Source organism: Lagopus muta, chromosome 1, assembly GCF_023343835.1.
Source record: "Lagopus muta isolate bLagMut1 chromosome 1, bLagMut1 primary, whole genome shotgun sequence".
Taxonomy (NCBI): Eukaryota; Metazoa; Chordata; class Aves; order Galliformes; family Phasianidae; genus Lagopus; species Lagopus muta.
In genome coordinates this window covers 117,704,732-117,722,289 of record NC_064433.1, presented here as the reverse complement: position 1 = coordinate 117,722,289, position 17,558 = coordinate 117,704,732, and the positions used below count along the sequence as shown (strand labels likewise).

Here is a 17,558-nt window from a genome sequence, read left to right as displayed (position 1 = left end):
TTCAAAAGAAGGAGGAAAAGAGAAAAATTTAAAAGGGCTTTAATTGCATTTGGACACTATTTCCATTCAAAAGTCAGCAGAAGCTCTTGCTTCCTAATTTACTGATTTTTACCACTAAGTTTTATTCAGATCTTCTTACAACAGCACTGTCACTTCTAAATGGGAAAGCACACTTAATGCTAGTTCAGACCTGGCTGTACTTGTACTTTGTGGAACTTAGCTCTCTGAAAAAGAGAGTAGTCTCTGTCTGGATAAGTGCTTTGATGTGAAAATTTCAGGTCCTATTTCTGCTGTAGCAGTTTTATTTCAAGGAGCAATGAGAAACTCTCCTGATACAGTTGAAACATGAAGTTCAGAAAAGCCAGTCGCATTGTAACTTCTCCTACATGTTTGCAGCTCTTTGGGGCTCCACAGGTGTTCCTGGGAGCTTACCTTCATGGGTGTTGGACTAGGCGATCTCCAGAGGTCCCTTCCAACCTTTACAGTTCTATGATTCTGTGTAATTCTTCTTTATCCTACTGTGAGCAGGGACATACGAAGAGAAGGGGGCAAAGTTCAGATGGAGTAGGATGTCAAATAAATGCCATGTAGCTCAGAAATGACACAAGAGGTTTGAAAATCTAACTCTACTTACCTGGTTTGGAATATGGATGGCGGAAGATCTCACTATCCCTCAGATAGCCGTTTGGAAAATGCCAACATTCAGGGTAACATTTTTCACCTGGAAAATAAAGAGAATGGGAGACACTTTTCTTTCTAAGTGTCCTCATTCTATTCCCTGAACAAAAATAAATCTTCACTTTCCATCAGATTAACAAGTAATTTTTTTTTTAAGTCAAATATTTGTTTGCTATCACAAACTTTAATTTTTTGAACTCAAAGAATAATCTATCTCACCTTCCAAATTTAATTTAACCTTCTCCGGAGGACTGGTCTTTTCTGCTCAGTAACTGCAGGAGATGTTCTCCCTTGGCCAGAGTTGAAACTAATAGCCATGGCATGTTTGCTTATCTCTTATCTCTGGGGTTAGATCGCTGCTGTCAGCTTCTCCCTTGTTATCTGGCTGCTGCTACTGCTCACTCAGTTGTGCAGGGATGTCAGTTCCATTAATAACCTGAGCACCGTGCAAACAGATAGTGGAAAACAGGTGAAGAGAGAGGAAATTGTATTTAACCCTGATCTTGCAGCTGTCATTTTTCAGACTCTGTCACAACTGTGTAGTGCCCGAATGGGTGCGTGACATCAAAACACCTGTGACAAATGGCGTGGCTGAAATGCAGAGAGGAGATGGAGAAGCAGATGGACACCTGAAGCCGCTCAGGGACAGGGGTGAATCTGGAGCTTTTGTGCCAGGAATGCAACACGAAAGCATTGATATGCCAAAAGGCAGCTTCATTCTTCCAAAGGGCAAGAAGTCTTTCATCACCCTTGGAAGTCTCAGACAGTTCAACTTTTACAGTTTTTGTTATTCTACCAAGGAAAATCACATTCCATAGAGGAATAGTTACACAGATATTATAGTCCCCCAGCTGGTCAGTAATGAATTCTGAGGCATAATTGTAATTGATTTAAATATGAAGTGTGCAAAGGCTTAGAATAGACAAAGATTTGGTTTTGAGTAAAAAACGGCATTTTCTGCCTATGCTTTTTTTCCTATATATTTCATTTTTGTCCATAGCCTTCGTTTTTGTCTATAGCCTTCGTTTTTGTCCATATGTACATCTGCTTTTTTCACATGGCATATACAACTGGTAGTGGCACACTTGCTGCTGTGCCAGGCACAAGGAGAGCAAAGTCTTCAAGATCTGAGCCAAGCAAAATGTGTTAAAAACTGAAATGAGGAGTAGAGTACCAGACTAGTGGGATGAAGGGACAATTTTACAGTGTCTCATCTCAGCTATATGTGAGTCTGATGCTTACTTGTGGCTAGAAATTTTTCACACTCTATTGTTTAAAAAAAAAAAAAAAAAGTGGCTCAGCAACTTTTGCTAAGCAAAGGTAACCTTGAAAATATTAAACAATATTACATGATGATGCTAAATGATGCATGGAGAGGCTGAGGTCAGAAGTTATCCCTCTCTGGAGCAGGTTATTCAGCATTTTGCTGAGTAAATTGCCAGAAGAAACACTGCAGTAAACTCATATCCCATACAACCGTGATCTGAAGAGAACTTCCCTGCCCTTCCCCTGTGCCTGGGCTGCTCCTCACAGAGGATGCTGCAGCACTCAGTTCCTGAGATCTCTTCAGCACAACAGGGACTTTTATTTTGTCAGGCAGTACAGCGCTTTTTGTTAAAACTGCTCTTTCCCCAGAGCTAAAACAAAAACAGCAGAAAAGCTTTAGCAGCAAGGTGGGTGTGTTTCCAGCAAGAGATGGCATAGCAGTGGGAGTGCAGGCTGGCTGATGGGGAGCACGAGGGGTAAGCAGAAAAGTGAGCCCAGGTAGCAGTTTCTGTAAGAAATGCAACAAAATTGCAGCTTGCTAATGTGCCAAAGCAGTTCAGAGGTGGCCTTTGCTTTGTTTTTTATTTTTTGTTTTTTTTTCACTGTAGATCCTCAGGACTCTAGTTCAAAAGCATTGGGTGAAAATATCTAATGCAGTTTCAAAGGACAGATACAGGTTTTTTTTTGTTGTTGCTGCTGTTCTTGATTGTGATGGTGGTTTTCTTGCTTGTCTGTTTTTGTTTAATGAAAAAAAATTAAACAGTTGTCTAGGAAAACAAAGAAAGGTACCTGAAAATAAAGGCTTGAGAAAGAACAGTGTTCTAAAGTACTACGGATGTGTCTGAGTTCAACTCAGGTACGTAAGCTACAGAGCTATGCTGAAGGCAATTTAGCAGCATACTCCAGGGGTATAAATCTACCACCATAATGCTAATGATGGCCTGTGCTTCCAGAGCAGAACAATTTTGCTTCTGGCTTGCTTGACAACTAAGTGGAGGAGGCCCTGGCTATCTGCATGCACATCTGTGAATTCACACCCTAATTGGTTCTATGGTGTTTTAGAGGGCATAAAGCACAGAAATGCATGCACTGGGGTGGACTTGTCACCACAGGCATGGTGACATGATGCTGCAATGGGGCCTCACACAGGCTGTCAGGTTCTGTACTGTTCTTTTTTCTGATCCACAAGTGTAAATCCAGCTCCACTGAAATTCCAGTGATGCTTAAAACTCATTTAGGAGCTTTGGATAGTCACGGTTTGGTGTTAACTAATTCTTTTGCCACTTACCACAGTTGTGCTGAGCTGCAGATGAATGGAAATAAAATATTTTCCCTGAATTTCTCTCCTGGCCTAACTGTGGGTGATTGGGCTCCTGATACTGAAATCACGTGTCCTTCAGGCCCATTTGTTTTTTCTAAGACATAATTACTATTCCATGTGGGTTTTACCAAGCTCAGCAGGTCAGAAATAATATAAAGGCAGAGCTGTATGTTTCTGAGGTAGTATCTTTCTTTAGCTGAAATACGTTGCACTTTCCAGAATGTGTTATGAGGTGATAAGCAAGGAAGGATATGCTGTGGAGGCAATTAAACCTGGGTGCACTGTCAGAAGTGGTTCCCAGGTTGTGCTGTCCCCCAAATCATGCCTGAGAGATACCATTGAGAGCATCTTTTGGTGCAGTCTGAACCCATTCCCTCTGTTCCTTGACCCTGCTGGAAGCTCTTCCCAGGCATATGGCACTGGAGGGAGACACCTTGCCTCAGAGAGGCCAGGTAAAGACAGTGAGCCCTCTTGGAATGTATCACAGAGCTGTGTGTGGTTATCAAGGGTGCTTGGGAATATGCATCCATTGGCACCTGCTCTAGGCATTGCTGTCTGGTTCATGGAGTTAGTCTCTACTCACTTAAAAATAAATAAATTATATATATATATATATATACACACACACGCATATATATATGTGTGTGTGTATTATTATATATTTTTATATAGAAAGGAAAAAAGCATTGCAGAACACCAAAACTGAAATGTGAGTAGGTAAGAGAAATCGTTTTACTTGTTCAGCTTGGAGTATTCTTTATGCTGCTAAGATTTTGTCCAGATTGAAAGAAGACTAGAATTTGTTTACTCTGCCCGATGCACAAAGCAAGTATCATTATTCCAATTTTTCTTTATTGTGAAGCTGAGCTGAAGGGATGGGAAGATGAAGGTCTCCAGCCATCCAAACTTTGGAACCCCCAGCTGCAAACAGAACTAGTACTGTTGACAGCTGCTCCTAATTCTGGGAAAATATTTCAGATTTAAAGACAAATGTAATTATTACTCCCACCCAATCACCTCCTCAGCCCTCCACATCTTTCTGCGTGTAAACAAAAGCCTTCAATTACAATCAATAGAAAAACATTGTCAAGAAATCTACCCTGGGTAGCCTTTGCTTTTTAAAATTCTCATTTGCCAAGGGCTGTCTGAGATTCTAATGTTTTTCCAAACAGTTGCTCAAGCTTTTCCACATTCATCATTTCAGATCTTTTTGTTGCTGTTGTGTTTGTTAGATTGGGATATAACAAACTGTTTTAAGGTTTTGAGCGTATAATTGGCTCTCTTGTTGATCCACTGAAGTCAAAGTAAAACTCTCATTCAAAATTGTGAAAAGGATACATCTAATCATTTATGTATTGTGCAATCATAGGGAAGATATTTGCTTTGTAAAATGTATTTTATTTACAGAGCTGTGGTTCTGTTCATGGAAGACAACATTCATGTCTGTCATATATAATGTTCTGTTCATAAAAGAATAGATTCATTATAATTGTCATGCAGAGATTACAAAATGGAAATGGAATTAAAATAAAATGGACAAAGGAATTCTTTTTCTTAGTAGAATTAAAGCATAGCTGTCAGCAGAATGAGTTTGGAACCAAGCTGGTTGGAAAAAATACAAGAAGGTGTAATAATTATACTGCTGCATTGAACTAAGAAGTTATGTTTGTCAAAATACCACAGTGAATTTGTATGTTTATAACAGTCATATTATTTCAGATTTTCTGTTATTTAGTTTGGTTCTTTTGATAAAAATTCAATGCAGGACAAGTTAAAACTGAAAATTTAATTGCAGTGACGTTAGCATCACAGTGCTAGAACCAGTGATTGAGACTTTGTCTTCCACAGAGCCAAAGGGGGACTTGGGACAGAAAATAGTCTCATTGTGATGCAAATTATTTTTCCCTCTGATTTGTTTCTATGCATTGCTGTCGTACTCAACTTTTAGGTGCTTGTAGCTTTATGGATAGTAATAATATTATTGTGATAGTGGATATTAGGAGTAAACAAATATTGCCAAATAACTGTTTGCTTAGAAAATGTTGTCTCTTTTCCTTCCTTTTTCCTAGGAAAATAAAGTCCAATGTGGTCCCCTTTTAAGATTTGAAAGGTGCCACTTCACTACTGATTACAGTTTATGATTTCATGTTGCCCCTGCAGTGGAAATAAAATACTTCATTAAGATGTGCCCAGTCCTGCTGCCACTTAAGTCAGTGGATCACATTCTATTGATATCTGTAGTATAGTTTAGCTCTGTGATGGAAATTCTCTCTTTTACCAAGATCCATCACTGTTTTCCCATTTTTTTCTATACATAAAACCTGTGATATTTATGCAGCAGTTTTACCAGATGGTTCTTGAATCATCTTTTTTCAGTGACAAATGAAAAGACCAGAATTGTACATAAAGGCTGAATTAATCTTTGTAATTAAATGGAACATTACTTTGCTGTGAGTGATTTTAGCTTTCAGAAAGTATTTCATGCTAATTTTTCACCAAACTGTAATTGTATTTTTTTTTAATTTATTTTTAGAAACTTGAAAATGATCTTCACAAAGTTATTGTGAGTCAAGTTGATATACAGAAGATCTGAATCAGACTCATAATTTTGTTGGGAGTGAGATGCACAGAGATTTTTGTTTTGAAGTCTCACACACAACTTGGTGTCAAGTGAAAATTTGACTAGACTGGAGTGATGCATCGAAACTGGTGTTTCCACCTTAGCAAGTTGTTAGGTGTGAAAGGCCTTTGCTTTGTCTCTGTAGGAAACTGATCTGCAGTGCTCACACCAAGACAGAAAGATATGCTCATGATAAAATCCCCACTGCGTGGAAGTCAGTGGTGGATCTTCCTTGTGTAATCAGTGACAGAGAGAGCACACCAGGTCTTCTGCCTTGGAGCCTGCTCTCTAGCTGCTTGTATAGAGAACTGTTACCATGTTTTATTGCAAAATTTGCGGCTGCTGTGCATCACCCCCTGGAAGAGCCTCTCACTTTCAGTAATGAGAGAGGAAGTCTGAGGAGATGAGTTTCCTTAAGTTACCCAACAGCCTAAGCTGTGCTGAGTACTGAACAATAGCCGGAAGAAATACCCCATCACCCCTTTTCTTCCTGTGCATGTGGTTACTTAATATGTAAACTAGTGAGAGAAATCAAATAAGCCTTTAAACTACAAAAAGTTGTGTGTGATGGATTCATGTGCAATTACCACATTGTTGGTTCCTGTACATTTGTCACATTTCATTTGCTTTGCCCATGTGTGTGCACTCTTCCAGTATTGACTTGATTGTCAAAGAATGAGCCAGTCTTAGGAGAGCTTTTTACTTTCTAGTGTTTTATGAATAAGGAGTCTTCAAATTGCCATTAAGTATTATTCAAGTGAATAGATAAGCTATCCAAGGAAGCAAGAAATTTCCAACATGCAAATTTCAAAACCCACTCTTAGGAAGATGCTTTCAAACTTATCTGCTGTGTAGATAATTTGGGCTCCACTCTGGGCTTAGCTGAAAGGGTTTGGACCTAAAAACAACGTTGGGAGGAATCTCAGTGGAGCAACTCCCAGGGATTTTGAAGGGCTTCCTACATCCTCACAGGAGTTTTGCTTTGGCTATAGGTAGCAGCCCCCTCCACCAGGAGCACCACATCCTTCAACAGTACCCCTGTTGGCAGCAGGGTACTTACTGATGTACCACAGCGTCTTGGCCTGGTGCCCGTGCCACCTTTCCAGTGTGCCTGCATGGCTCTGTAAGCCTAGACCTCATGCTGGTTGGAGCCAGTTGGTTGGAAACAGTCCTCTAGAGGGACATACTTTGTCCTTCTGATCAAGTAAGCTTACTGCTCTCTTTCTCCCATACCAGCATGTGCTACATGGTTGAGATTTTGTCTGACCAAGGGAGAATACCTCAGCAGGAGGTTTGGTTGGCACATGAATAGCATTAGGACCAATTTGAGACACGTTTCTTTTGTGGGAGAAGGTATATAGCAAGATATAAATTGCATGAAACAGTCTTGTACTGATTTGCCTGCCATCACCTCTTGCTTTAGATATTCTCAAAAATGCTCCTAAAGGTTGTTACTATTCATTTGTGTCTTTCCAAAAATTCCAGCACCATAAGCTTTGTTTCATAATGGTATTTTAGCATGTACCTACATTTCATGATAGCAAATTAACTCGATGTGTTAATAACAGGGTGCTTTTCTGAATCTTTGTTATCCTATGTGAGTGGTGGAACATTCATGAAGGCACAAGAATTGCACAGCTAGTAAGTTCTACCTTAGCGCTTAGTCAGACTTCTGCAATGCATCGTGGTAAGACTTTGTAAGTAACACATATAATAAAGTAATACTTTTCCCTAAATACATATTTTAAAAAATACAGACAGATTTAGCCATTGTTAAAACATCAGAGTACTAAAAACAGCATTACTTTCTGAGTTACATTCAAAATACTCTGAGACAAGCTTTGTTATTTAATAAGTATTTGTTATTTAATTTATGTTGACTCTATAGCATAGTATCTCAGTATCATATGGCAGTTTTTCCTCATGCGTGGAAATCTTAAGCTTATACTATCAATTGTCAAATATGCAAAGCAAGAATTTGTGTAATTAAAAGTAAAAGTGAACCTTTTACTCCTGAAGTAGTAGAGTTAAGTTAGGAAGAACTAGGTAGAGAGAACTTAAGAACTTAAGTAGGAGAGTGAAGTTAGGAGAACTTTTCCCATCTTCCTTTTCTAATGCATCAGGGCCATGGCAAAACTAAATAATTTAAATGCAACTGAAATATAAAATTAATATTAAATAATACTATGGACATGATATTTAAGTCAACTTACCTCACACCTGCTACTAAAGAGCCCGGAGGAGGAATCATCCTCATCCTTGAAGATATTTGGTTAAGGAGTGGGCTTTAAAACTGCTGAAAACTGGCTCCATGCTGCTGCTATCACTGGGCTGTCTGGAAAAAGAAACAGATGAACCTGGCAGATATTCCACATTCCACAAGGACTCCAAAATGTCCACATAGGAAAGGGAAGATGAATGTGTTGTGGTCATGACCAGACAGCTACCACTGTGGGTCTGAGGGCAGTGTCCATCTCTACTTCTCTGAGAAAAAGAGTGCTGCCGGATCCAGCCTGGCTTTGTAGTCAGGCTTTGTGTTTACAACCAATGACATATGAACCTTTTTCTTTCATTTCGAGGGCAGTCTAGAAAGTGAGAGGATACACTGTATTTCAGAAAAACAATAATGTTCTTTTATATGCCCAAATTCAATCAGCAATTTTTGATGGACAAAGTGCTGGGTAAATCATGATTGAAATGGCACTGTACTGACAAAGTTAATAGTTTTTGCAAGTTGCACTCTAAATTGTTCTTAAAATATTACTCTTCATCATATAAGTTAATTAAATAGATACAATGTAAATACAGAAGTGTTAACTGTCAAATAAGTAGATTCAACTTAGAGACTACTTCAAGTAATTCAGATGATGACAGGAAAACATGCAGAACATTGGAGATTCACTGAATTTGTTTAAGCAGCTGACTTAATAGAAACTAAAACCGATGAGTTTTCACTTTGCTTTATCTAGGCTAGTGTAACAACTGGGACTGAAATACTGAAAATGGAAAATGAAATTTTCCAGTCTCTTGCAAAAGTTCTGTCAGCTACACCTGACAGCACCATCAGCAACAAAAATAGACGCTCTTGATTACACACAAACTTGCAGATGAGTTGCGCTCTCTTCTCTTCCCCTTTTTTCCCCTCAGGCATTTAAACTATCTTGAAGGGCTGCTGTACCTTCTGGAAAAGTGAGAAAACATTCAGCTGAGGATTAATTTGGCTCATTTCATATTTCCTGTTCAGCATTTGTCTTCCATTGTGGTTTTTTTTCACGGGGGATATTTGCATGACAATGGAATCTTTCTTGCTTAAGAGTTCATCTGCTCCTGCTGCTAATTTCCCACCTGAAGTTGTAATCTTCTATTTGAGACATCTTAATTATCTCAACTGCAATTAATTGTGATGTCACAAGTGGAGGATTATGACTTTAGGTTGGAAATGAGATTGAGAAATTGAAGGAGTTTCAAGAAGCTAATTGGTTTTTCTTGAAAATAAAATAGAAGAGAGTTTTTGTTAAACTGAGGCAGACCCTATCAGCTTTCTTACTGTTGTGGAACAAACGATTCTAATTCTTGCTGCCTGTGGTCTTCGTGAGAGGCTTTATTGTATGAGATGCTGTGGAGGCGAAAAAAAAGGGCAAAGATTTTATTGTGGAGAAAAGGGGACCTTCCCTTGAAATGCCATCCCATGCTGCAAGTGGGAAGCAGGAGATGGTGGGCCAACAGAGAGATCCAGGATCTGCTTGCAGATAGAATACAGTGTTGGTATGACTCTCGTTTGTTTAAAACCCAGTCAATTTGTTGCATTTTGTATCTTGCAATATTCACTAGTATTTAGGCATTTGACTTTCCAGATAATATTTCCAGAAGAGTTTTTTTGTGAAGGGTGGAGGAAATCCTAAGATATTTGAGGATGCATTAAGTTCAGCTTCCCAAAAACATATGAAAACATATCCATCAGAGCTTTAATTTATTCAATGTGTTCGTCATGTTTCACTTCTTCGTATGTCATCTTATCCTTTCATATTCTTCTGCTTTTCCTTTGGAAATATATTATTTTCACAGCAATGCGCTGTGTCTGGGTGACCTGCTGTTTTTGTGAGGCCATTGCTAAAGCTGTTTATATCTTTATGCTGTGATTTATGAAAGAGCAGTGCTCATCTACAGCTGCTATGAATTCACACCAGCATGTTTACACAGATTACACATAAACAATGGGATCAGTTCATCACTGAAAAGGAAAAAAACAAAGACAAAGAAACGCTAAGTGTCTCACTTTAACACCATTAATGATGTCAGTAAAGGCTAAAGGCTGTAAATCAGAGAGCTGAAAATAGAGAATGAACTAAAGGTCAGCCATGTGGTTTTAGGAAAGTAAAATGTCCATCAGAAAAATATTCACCCATCCTCAGATGTAAAGGGAAGTGACCGTCAGTGAAATCATTGGTTTGTTCTTGCTGGGATCCAGGCTTAGCCATATCTGTGAAATAAATATATTTTAGTGCTTGGATGCATACCAGCTGCTGGGCCATTGCAAAATGGCACATCTTCTGGAGCCTTTTGGAAAACATTGTAAAAAGAAGCATTTTGACCACTTGATGATCTCAGTTACTGGTAGAGAAGACCAGCTGTTCAGAATAAGATTTTGGTTTTCAAACAGATTGCTGTAATTCTGCAAAAACTGCAGGTGTCAACAGACCCACTGTGATAATCCGACCACGTTGTGAAGTGAAACTCATTCGTGGCCCTGAATTTACCTTGTAGGCAAGTTGGTTTGAAATTAAATTGGGATTGTTCAGTCTGGAGAAGAGGAGGCTCAGGGGAGACTTCATTGCACTCTACAACTTCCTGAAGGGAGGTTGTGGTGCAAAAGGGTCTGGCCTCTTCTCCCAGACAAATAGTAGGATCCGAGGAAATGGCCAGAAGATATACCAGAGGAGGTTTAGGTTGGATATTAGGAGAAACTTTTTCTCTCAGAGGGTGGTCAGGCACTGGAATGGCCTGCCCAGGGAGGTGGTGGAGTCGCCGTCCCTGGCAGTGTTCAAGAGGCGCCTGGATGAGGAGCTACGAGAGATGGTTTAGTAGCTTGTGGTACTGATAGGAATGGGAGGGTGGTTGGACTAGATGATCTTGCAGGTCGTTTCCAACCTTGTGATTCTATGATTCTGTTATAAATCAAGATGCCTTCAGAGCGACATTATACTATGCAATGGAAAATATGAAGAAAAAAAAAAGAGAGAGAAATGTTTATATTTGCCAATTCTTTTTTTCTTTCTTTTTCAAAGGCAAAAGCAGTTATGGCAAAAGTGGGTTACCCTCAATTTATAATGAATGACACATATATTAATGAAGACATCAAAACAGTAAGTGTCAGATTTGCAGCTTTCTTCTTTTACATCTTGGGACCATTCTTTGCTCTCTTCTACTGCTGTTCAAAATCAAAGCTTTTTTTTTATTGTTTTGCCCACATCTGGATTTCGGCTTGCTTGGTTATTTTTAAGCTCTAGTGCATAAAAAGTCAATGATATTGTGTTGAAGTAAGATGGCCATCATGCTGGCTGACAATAAAATTTACCTGGGTGTAATGAACCTTCCTGCTATTAACCATTTTTCAAGTTAAAAGTAACCCAGCTTAAATTTTGTATTTAGTTATAAAAAATACAACCAAAAATGTATCTTTTCAAGGTAACAGCCTTCAAAAAGCCTAGTGTGGTGTTTTTTTGACTGAATTATTACAATTGATGATTCCAACATAGTATAGGCTCTCTGCTTTTTCTCCAGGCTATGAATTTTCTAAGCTTACAATTATCATGTCTTCAGGCCCTAACTGCTGTACAGCCCTACAGCTAGACAAGCTGGACAAGAATACTGTTGGGGCCTCAATCCTGAGCCAGTATTTATTCAGCTTAGGTATAGCTGAAAGGAAGACGATGAAGAATAATATATTTTGCCATTTTCCAAAAAAGTAACTGTGGCATGTGTGTGATGAATTGAATTACTGCAAGGTATAGGCAAAGTGGAACCACAAATTCAATCTTGAACCACTAAAATCCAAGTAGGGGTGGAGTTAATTTGCCAGAGAACATGAAGGAACACTGAAAGGAGGCATGATTTATTGGTGATCCTTGGAAGAGCTGACTCTACAAGCTTAGTCTTTGTCCATGGAAGAGTAGGGTGAAGTGGTGCTGTGAAGCCAGTGCAAAGAGACAGAGGATGGGACCAGTTTTGCCACTCAGAGTATGGAAATACTTACCACAGATAAATGGTTACATCTAGCAATAATAATAACAATAATAATAATAATTGTTAATCACAGTTGAAAAAAAAAAGATAAATCCCTCACAAATTCTGGTATTGCTTGAAATTGACAACAGGGATCTCAGTTGGATTTTAAAAGAATAGAATAACTTTTTTTTGCATGGTTAGTTGTGTGTGTGGGTTCTTAATAGATTTGGAGACTTGTGGGAACATGGAACCCTATGGCTGTGTGAGTTTAATGTGAGGAATGGTAAAAACCTATAAAAACAGCAGCAGAATCCTCCAACGGCATACAGTACAAACCATTTGCGATGAAATGCAAAGCAAGCAGAGAAAAAGAGGCTTTGTTACTGTCTTGAAAGTGGTTTTAAAATGAAGTTTTAAAAATGAGGATAGACCTCTTCTCTCAAAGAGAAAAGGCTGCCTTTTAATAGCTGTAGAAATGTGCAGTCTGCAATTTGTCATTGGGTACTACTGATTTCCTCAGCTGCATCTGCACAGGTGAAAGCTTTTTGTGATATTCCAGTCCCTTGTGTAAATCCATTCACCATCCATTTTTAAACCAGTGTCACAAAATATTTATTCTTTCTACCAACTGTGTGAATTTCATTTGTTTTGATCATGCCTAAAAAAAAAAGTTGTTTTTTTTTTTTTTGACATGATCAAAACAAATGAAATTTATTTTGATGAAAATGAAAAAAGATTTTAAAAGATTAAAAGTTCTGATTGTTTTGTCAGCTCTTGTTTCCTTGGACGTGTTCTGAAAAATATCTGTGCTTTGCCTATACAGCTGAAGTTTACAGAAAGTGACTATTTTGGCAATGTATTACAAACTCGCAAATATGCAGCCCAATCTGATTTCTACTGGCTTAGAAAGGAAGTTCCAAAAACAGAGTGAGTAGTCAAAAGCTAAATTTTCATATTCTTTTAACAGTGTTTTAATTTATAGTATTTAATTTATATGATTTCATTGTAATAGAATTATAGGCACAACAACATATTGCAATAAAAATACTTACGGGCAAAAAAAGCGAAACAACGGTTATTCATCAATTCCTGTGGGTATTTTTTATCACAAAATTGCTTTTTTCATTAAGTTCTAGATATTCCTATTCTGATGCACAGTGGTCATATGCTTTCAGCTTAAACTTTTAATTTAATGAAAAAAAAGGAGTAATTGAATCTCAGTTAAAAGTAGATTATGTCGCAGTTAGAATTTGGAATGGTACAGCAGGGATTTATGAAGTAAATTTCCTATGAATGGAACCATTATCAAGAAATAATATTATTATTAGTAGTAATTAGTACTGTTAGTTACCTGCTGTTGATAGCAATGATACAGACCAAGGCATGATTTAATTTACTTATGTTATATTTATTTATTTGTAAGCCAGAGAATACAAATTGTGTCACATATACAGTCATCAAATACTTGAAAGAATCAGTCTCTCTTCTTACTGGTGGGTAATCAAATCCTTAAAATGCAAATTAAAACCTAAACAGAAATTAATTACTCTAATCACTCTACTTAAAAATGACTCCTCCTGCATGGAGACCTTGAAATCAGTGCAGCTGCTTAACTCCTGTGATGTGATTTCCCTATGGCTCCAGATATTCTTGCTCATACTGAACTGTATCTTGTTTTGGGGATGCTAGAGGGTGCCAACAGGAGAGGAACGGCCTGTGCCTGCTTAGAGTTTCATAATTTGGTACTGCGTGCGTACTTGAGGGAATGTTTATAGCTCAATTTTAATGTTGGGTTTTACCTTCTTGTCCCACTTTTCTCTGACACTGCAATTGTTAACCCTAGTGAAACGTAACACTCGCTTCTCAAAACCAATAGAGTTGTGAGGTGCTGGAACAGGCTGCCCAGAGAAGCTGTGGATGCCCTGTACCCTGGAGGTGTTCAAAGCCAGGTTGGATGGGGCCCTGGGCAGCCTGATCTAGTAATAGTAATGGAGGTTGGTGGCCCTGCCTGCAGCAGAAGGTTTGGAGCTTGACGATCCTTGAGATCCCTTCCAGCCCAAGCCATTCTGTGATTTTATGATTCTCTGTAGAAATGGTAAGCAGCAGCCCTCATCCTCTGAGCAGAGTTGAGGCAGCACAACACAAACCAAATAGATTAACGGCATGATGCAAAATGTCCCCTGTAATGGACGTTAATGGTCAGATAATCCCTAATTGTGCACTGCAGGGGCTGTAATCTAAGAACATCATGTGAGTAATCTTAAAAAATGAAGGTTTTACTCTACCAAACATTACAAGATTGATTACTTCCTCATCCAATAATTAAGGGTTATTTAACAGAAGACCTTTCATCACCTTTGTCTTGCCCTTAAGTAGATCTGTTCATGTCTGTTTTTGCATTTTCCTTTGCTAAAAAAAACCAGGGAGATATACAGGACTAGAGTCACAAAGTAGCTCATCCACTGAAAGTGGAATAAAAGAGAATCAGTGATCCCTTCTGCACTGTCTACAGCGTAGAGGGGAGATGAGAACTCCTGGTGGGATTGGTATCCACAAGTGTGCATGCATACAGGCCAGGGGACAGACCCTCACATCTCCATCCCAGGCAGCTCACTGGCTGGGCATGGCTGGGGAGAGACCACAGGGCCCCCTGGTCCTAGTCATCCCAATTTCATGTTCTGCATTTCTCCTTCACCAGTACAGCTACATGCTATACTCTTTGTGGGGCCAGGGCTAAATCCACCTCATTCTTAGCCACAGTGATTTCTCATGGGATGTTATTCTGCCTCTACATATACTTGGGGACAGAAATGAAATCTGAAGGTGGTGTGCCTTAGGTTGACATCTGTTGCTGTGTCTGCTGAGGTATATCAAGGCACAGGGAGCCATTGTCCCTGCTAGTAAGAATGCCAGCCTATGTTTTAATTTATTATAACAAAGATAACTTCCATCAGTCTGAGGTACAACAAAGGTGGACTTATAAGTATCAGATCTTGCCATGTTTTGATTATCAGACCACTTTGTTTTGATGCTTTTGCTTCTCTTTTTCCTTTATTTTCTTTCTCTGTGTTTTTGTTTTTTTTTTTTTTTTTTTTAAAAAAAAAGCCTGTATCACTCATTGAACTCCACAGATCATTGGTCTACACTGAAGCCTGGTGCTTTGTTAATAGAGAATTACCCTTGGGGATTGTTTCTGTTTGCTTTGTTTCCTTATTTTCCTAATTAAGTAGCTTTTATCAAAATATTTGCATTTAGAAATAGATATTATGAAATGATCCATGCAGTGGACTGACAAATAAGCAAAAGAGTATGAAAAGAAAAAAAGTTAATGCCTACTCATTTCTACCCCATTATTACCTCCAAAAGTGAAACACTATACTCATTTAGCAGACAGTGCAGATTTCTCGGCAATCAAAATGGACTCTTTCATCAGCATAATCAGCTATATGGAAAATCAAAGTGTTGGCTCACTTAGAACACCAGGGAAATACCATCAGGGGACAGATAGAGGAGCTGGGAAGGCAAAGGAGTTCAGTAAAGAGGAATACGTGCATTTCAAAGTGGGAATGGTTATTCTGGAAATACAACAGTTTTGTAATCTAAGAAACAGGAAAAAAATGCCCCAAAATAGGAGTATTTATCAAAATTCTTTGTCTTATATTTTGCTCCCTCCTGACCTAGTGATCACTTGGCTTAAAGCAAAAAGGAATGGGGAGGACTCAGGTGCAGTGTTGCTCTGGCCATGGATGAAGGGATGCATGGGGACACATTTCATGCCAGCTCTTGCTAAGGAGATGTGATATCCTGTTGGTGTGCCCAGTGGCTGGATACCCTGAAGGCAATCACAACACCTGCCTTGGATACTGGCCATGATCCCAGCAGCTGGCTGGGGAGCTGGCTCTTTTTTCAGAGCCACCTCTTTCAAACCAGGGAATAAGTGCTAGTATCAGGACAGAGATGCACAGGAGAGATTTGTGGCAGTGGCTGAAGAGTATGATGCCTGAAGCAGTGCCAGTTAGATGGACAGGGCTGAATACAGGTGACAAGGCTGGAAAGGTAGAGCACAGGAGGGTGGAGAACAACTGTGAAGGCAATTACCTTAATCCAGGTAAGACATCACTATAGCAGAAGAAGGTGAAAGGGAGCATGTGGAAGGGAGAGATAGAGGAGAATTGGGGTTTCAGTGGCATTTATCCATCCTTGGAGCCATATATGTTAATATGTGTTAATACTCATGTATATGTAAACAAACATCTTTTTAACAGTGATTGAATCTATGCTTCTTAACACCTATAGCATACTGCACGTAGCAAGAAGTCAGAGAACATTTTGGGCATCTCACTGTATTATTATTGTCTTTTTCCTTTGAAGTAAAAATAATATGAAAGATTATTTCACTCAACCCTCTGCATTGGAAATGTAGGCATCTGGAAACCAGGTCACATGACACACAAGAAGTGATCCTGGATTTTCTGCAGGATTTATTTCAATTTTTCAATCACACACAGTTGTTTGTCCATCCTGGCTCTTGGTTTCTGCAGAGAAGGGCAGATTTCAGATGTGCTGTGCTGGATATGGTTAGGGGCACCACGAAAACTGCTCAAAAAAAGAAAAGCAGGCACAGAAGATGCTGGGCAGGCTGTTGACTGCCACGGAGCTCTGAGATTAGAAATCCTGTAGGTGGGCCTGCTCTGGAGAGGAGAGACTGGAAGGAGCCTAATGGAGCCTTTTCCTGACCTCTAAAACTCACTTTAAGCAGAGATATGGCACTGGAGGTTGGGCCCAACCTCACCATCCTTGTTGCTTCCCCAGGCGTGAGGGAAACAGATGGCAGCCTAACATGGGAGGCTAATCCTTTATTTTTATACAGGCAAATGTATAAAGTTGGCTAACAGTGTGAACAGGAAATACACTTTTCAAAGTTGACTTGAAGATGGCTTCCCCTGTAGTGGATTTTTCCTTGTTGCCTTTTATTATCTTTTGAAGAGATTTTCCAGATTCCAGCTTCATTAGCAACTCTCTGTACCAGAGCAATTTACTTACTCAAAAAGTTGAGGGAACAAACTGAAACTTCAGTTCATGCTTTGCAGAGAATTACAGAAATAAGCTTTTCCCTTCATTGTAAGGGTTCCCAGTCAACACTTTACATGATTGCCAATGTAGTGCACTTTGTTCTCAACTCAGGAAGGAAGATATGGTGAAGAGATCTGTAATGCAAGCCTAACAGATTATCTGCTTCAGTTATTATTTCAGTGAAAGATTTTTTCTACAAGCGATCTCAGATTTACAAGTATCAAGTCTGCCAGGTTATGTTTCGACTACTTGAAGTTGATAGGTAACATTACAGGACTTCACTCATAGCTGCTCCTCTTTCACGTGCTAATAAGAAATGGAAACAGTGAAAAGAATTAGTCTGTAATTAATGGGAGCTTAGATTTTGTTATGCCT

General features: G+C 39.0%; 1 protein-coding gene across 1 annotated transcript in view; it reads left to right on the top strand.

The window, feature by feature from the left end:
* The window catches only part of PHEX (phosphate regulating endopeptidase homolog X-linked), a 96,338-nt gene that overhangs the window by 49,787 nt on the left and 28,993 nt on the right, over positions 1–17,558 (top strand). Inside the window, exons 13-14 of the mRNA XM_048955236.1 lie at positions 11,171–11,248; positions 12,934–13,037. Coding sequence (XP_048811193.1) covers positions 11,171–11,248; positions 12,934–13,037 — 182 coding nt within the window. The remainder of the gene's footprint in view (positions 1–11,170; positions 11,249–12,933; positions 13,038–17,558) is intronic.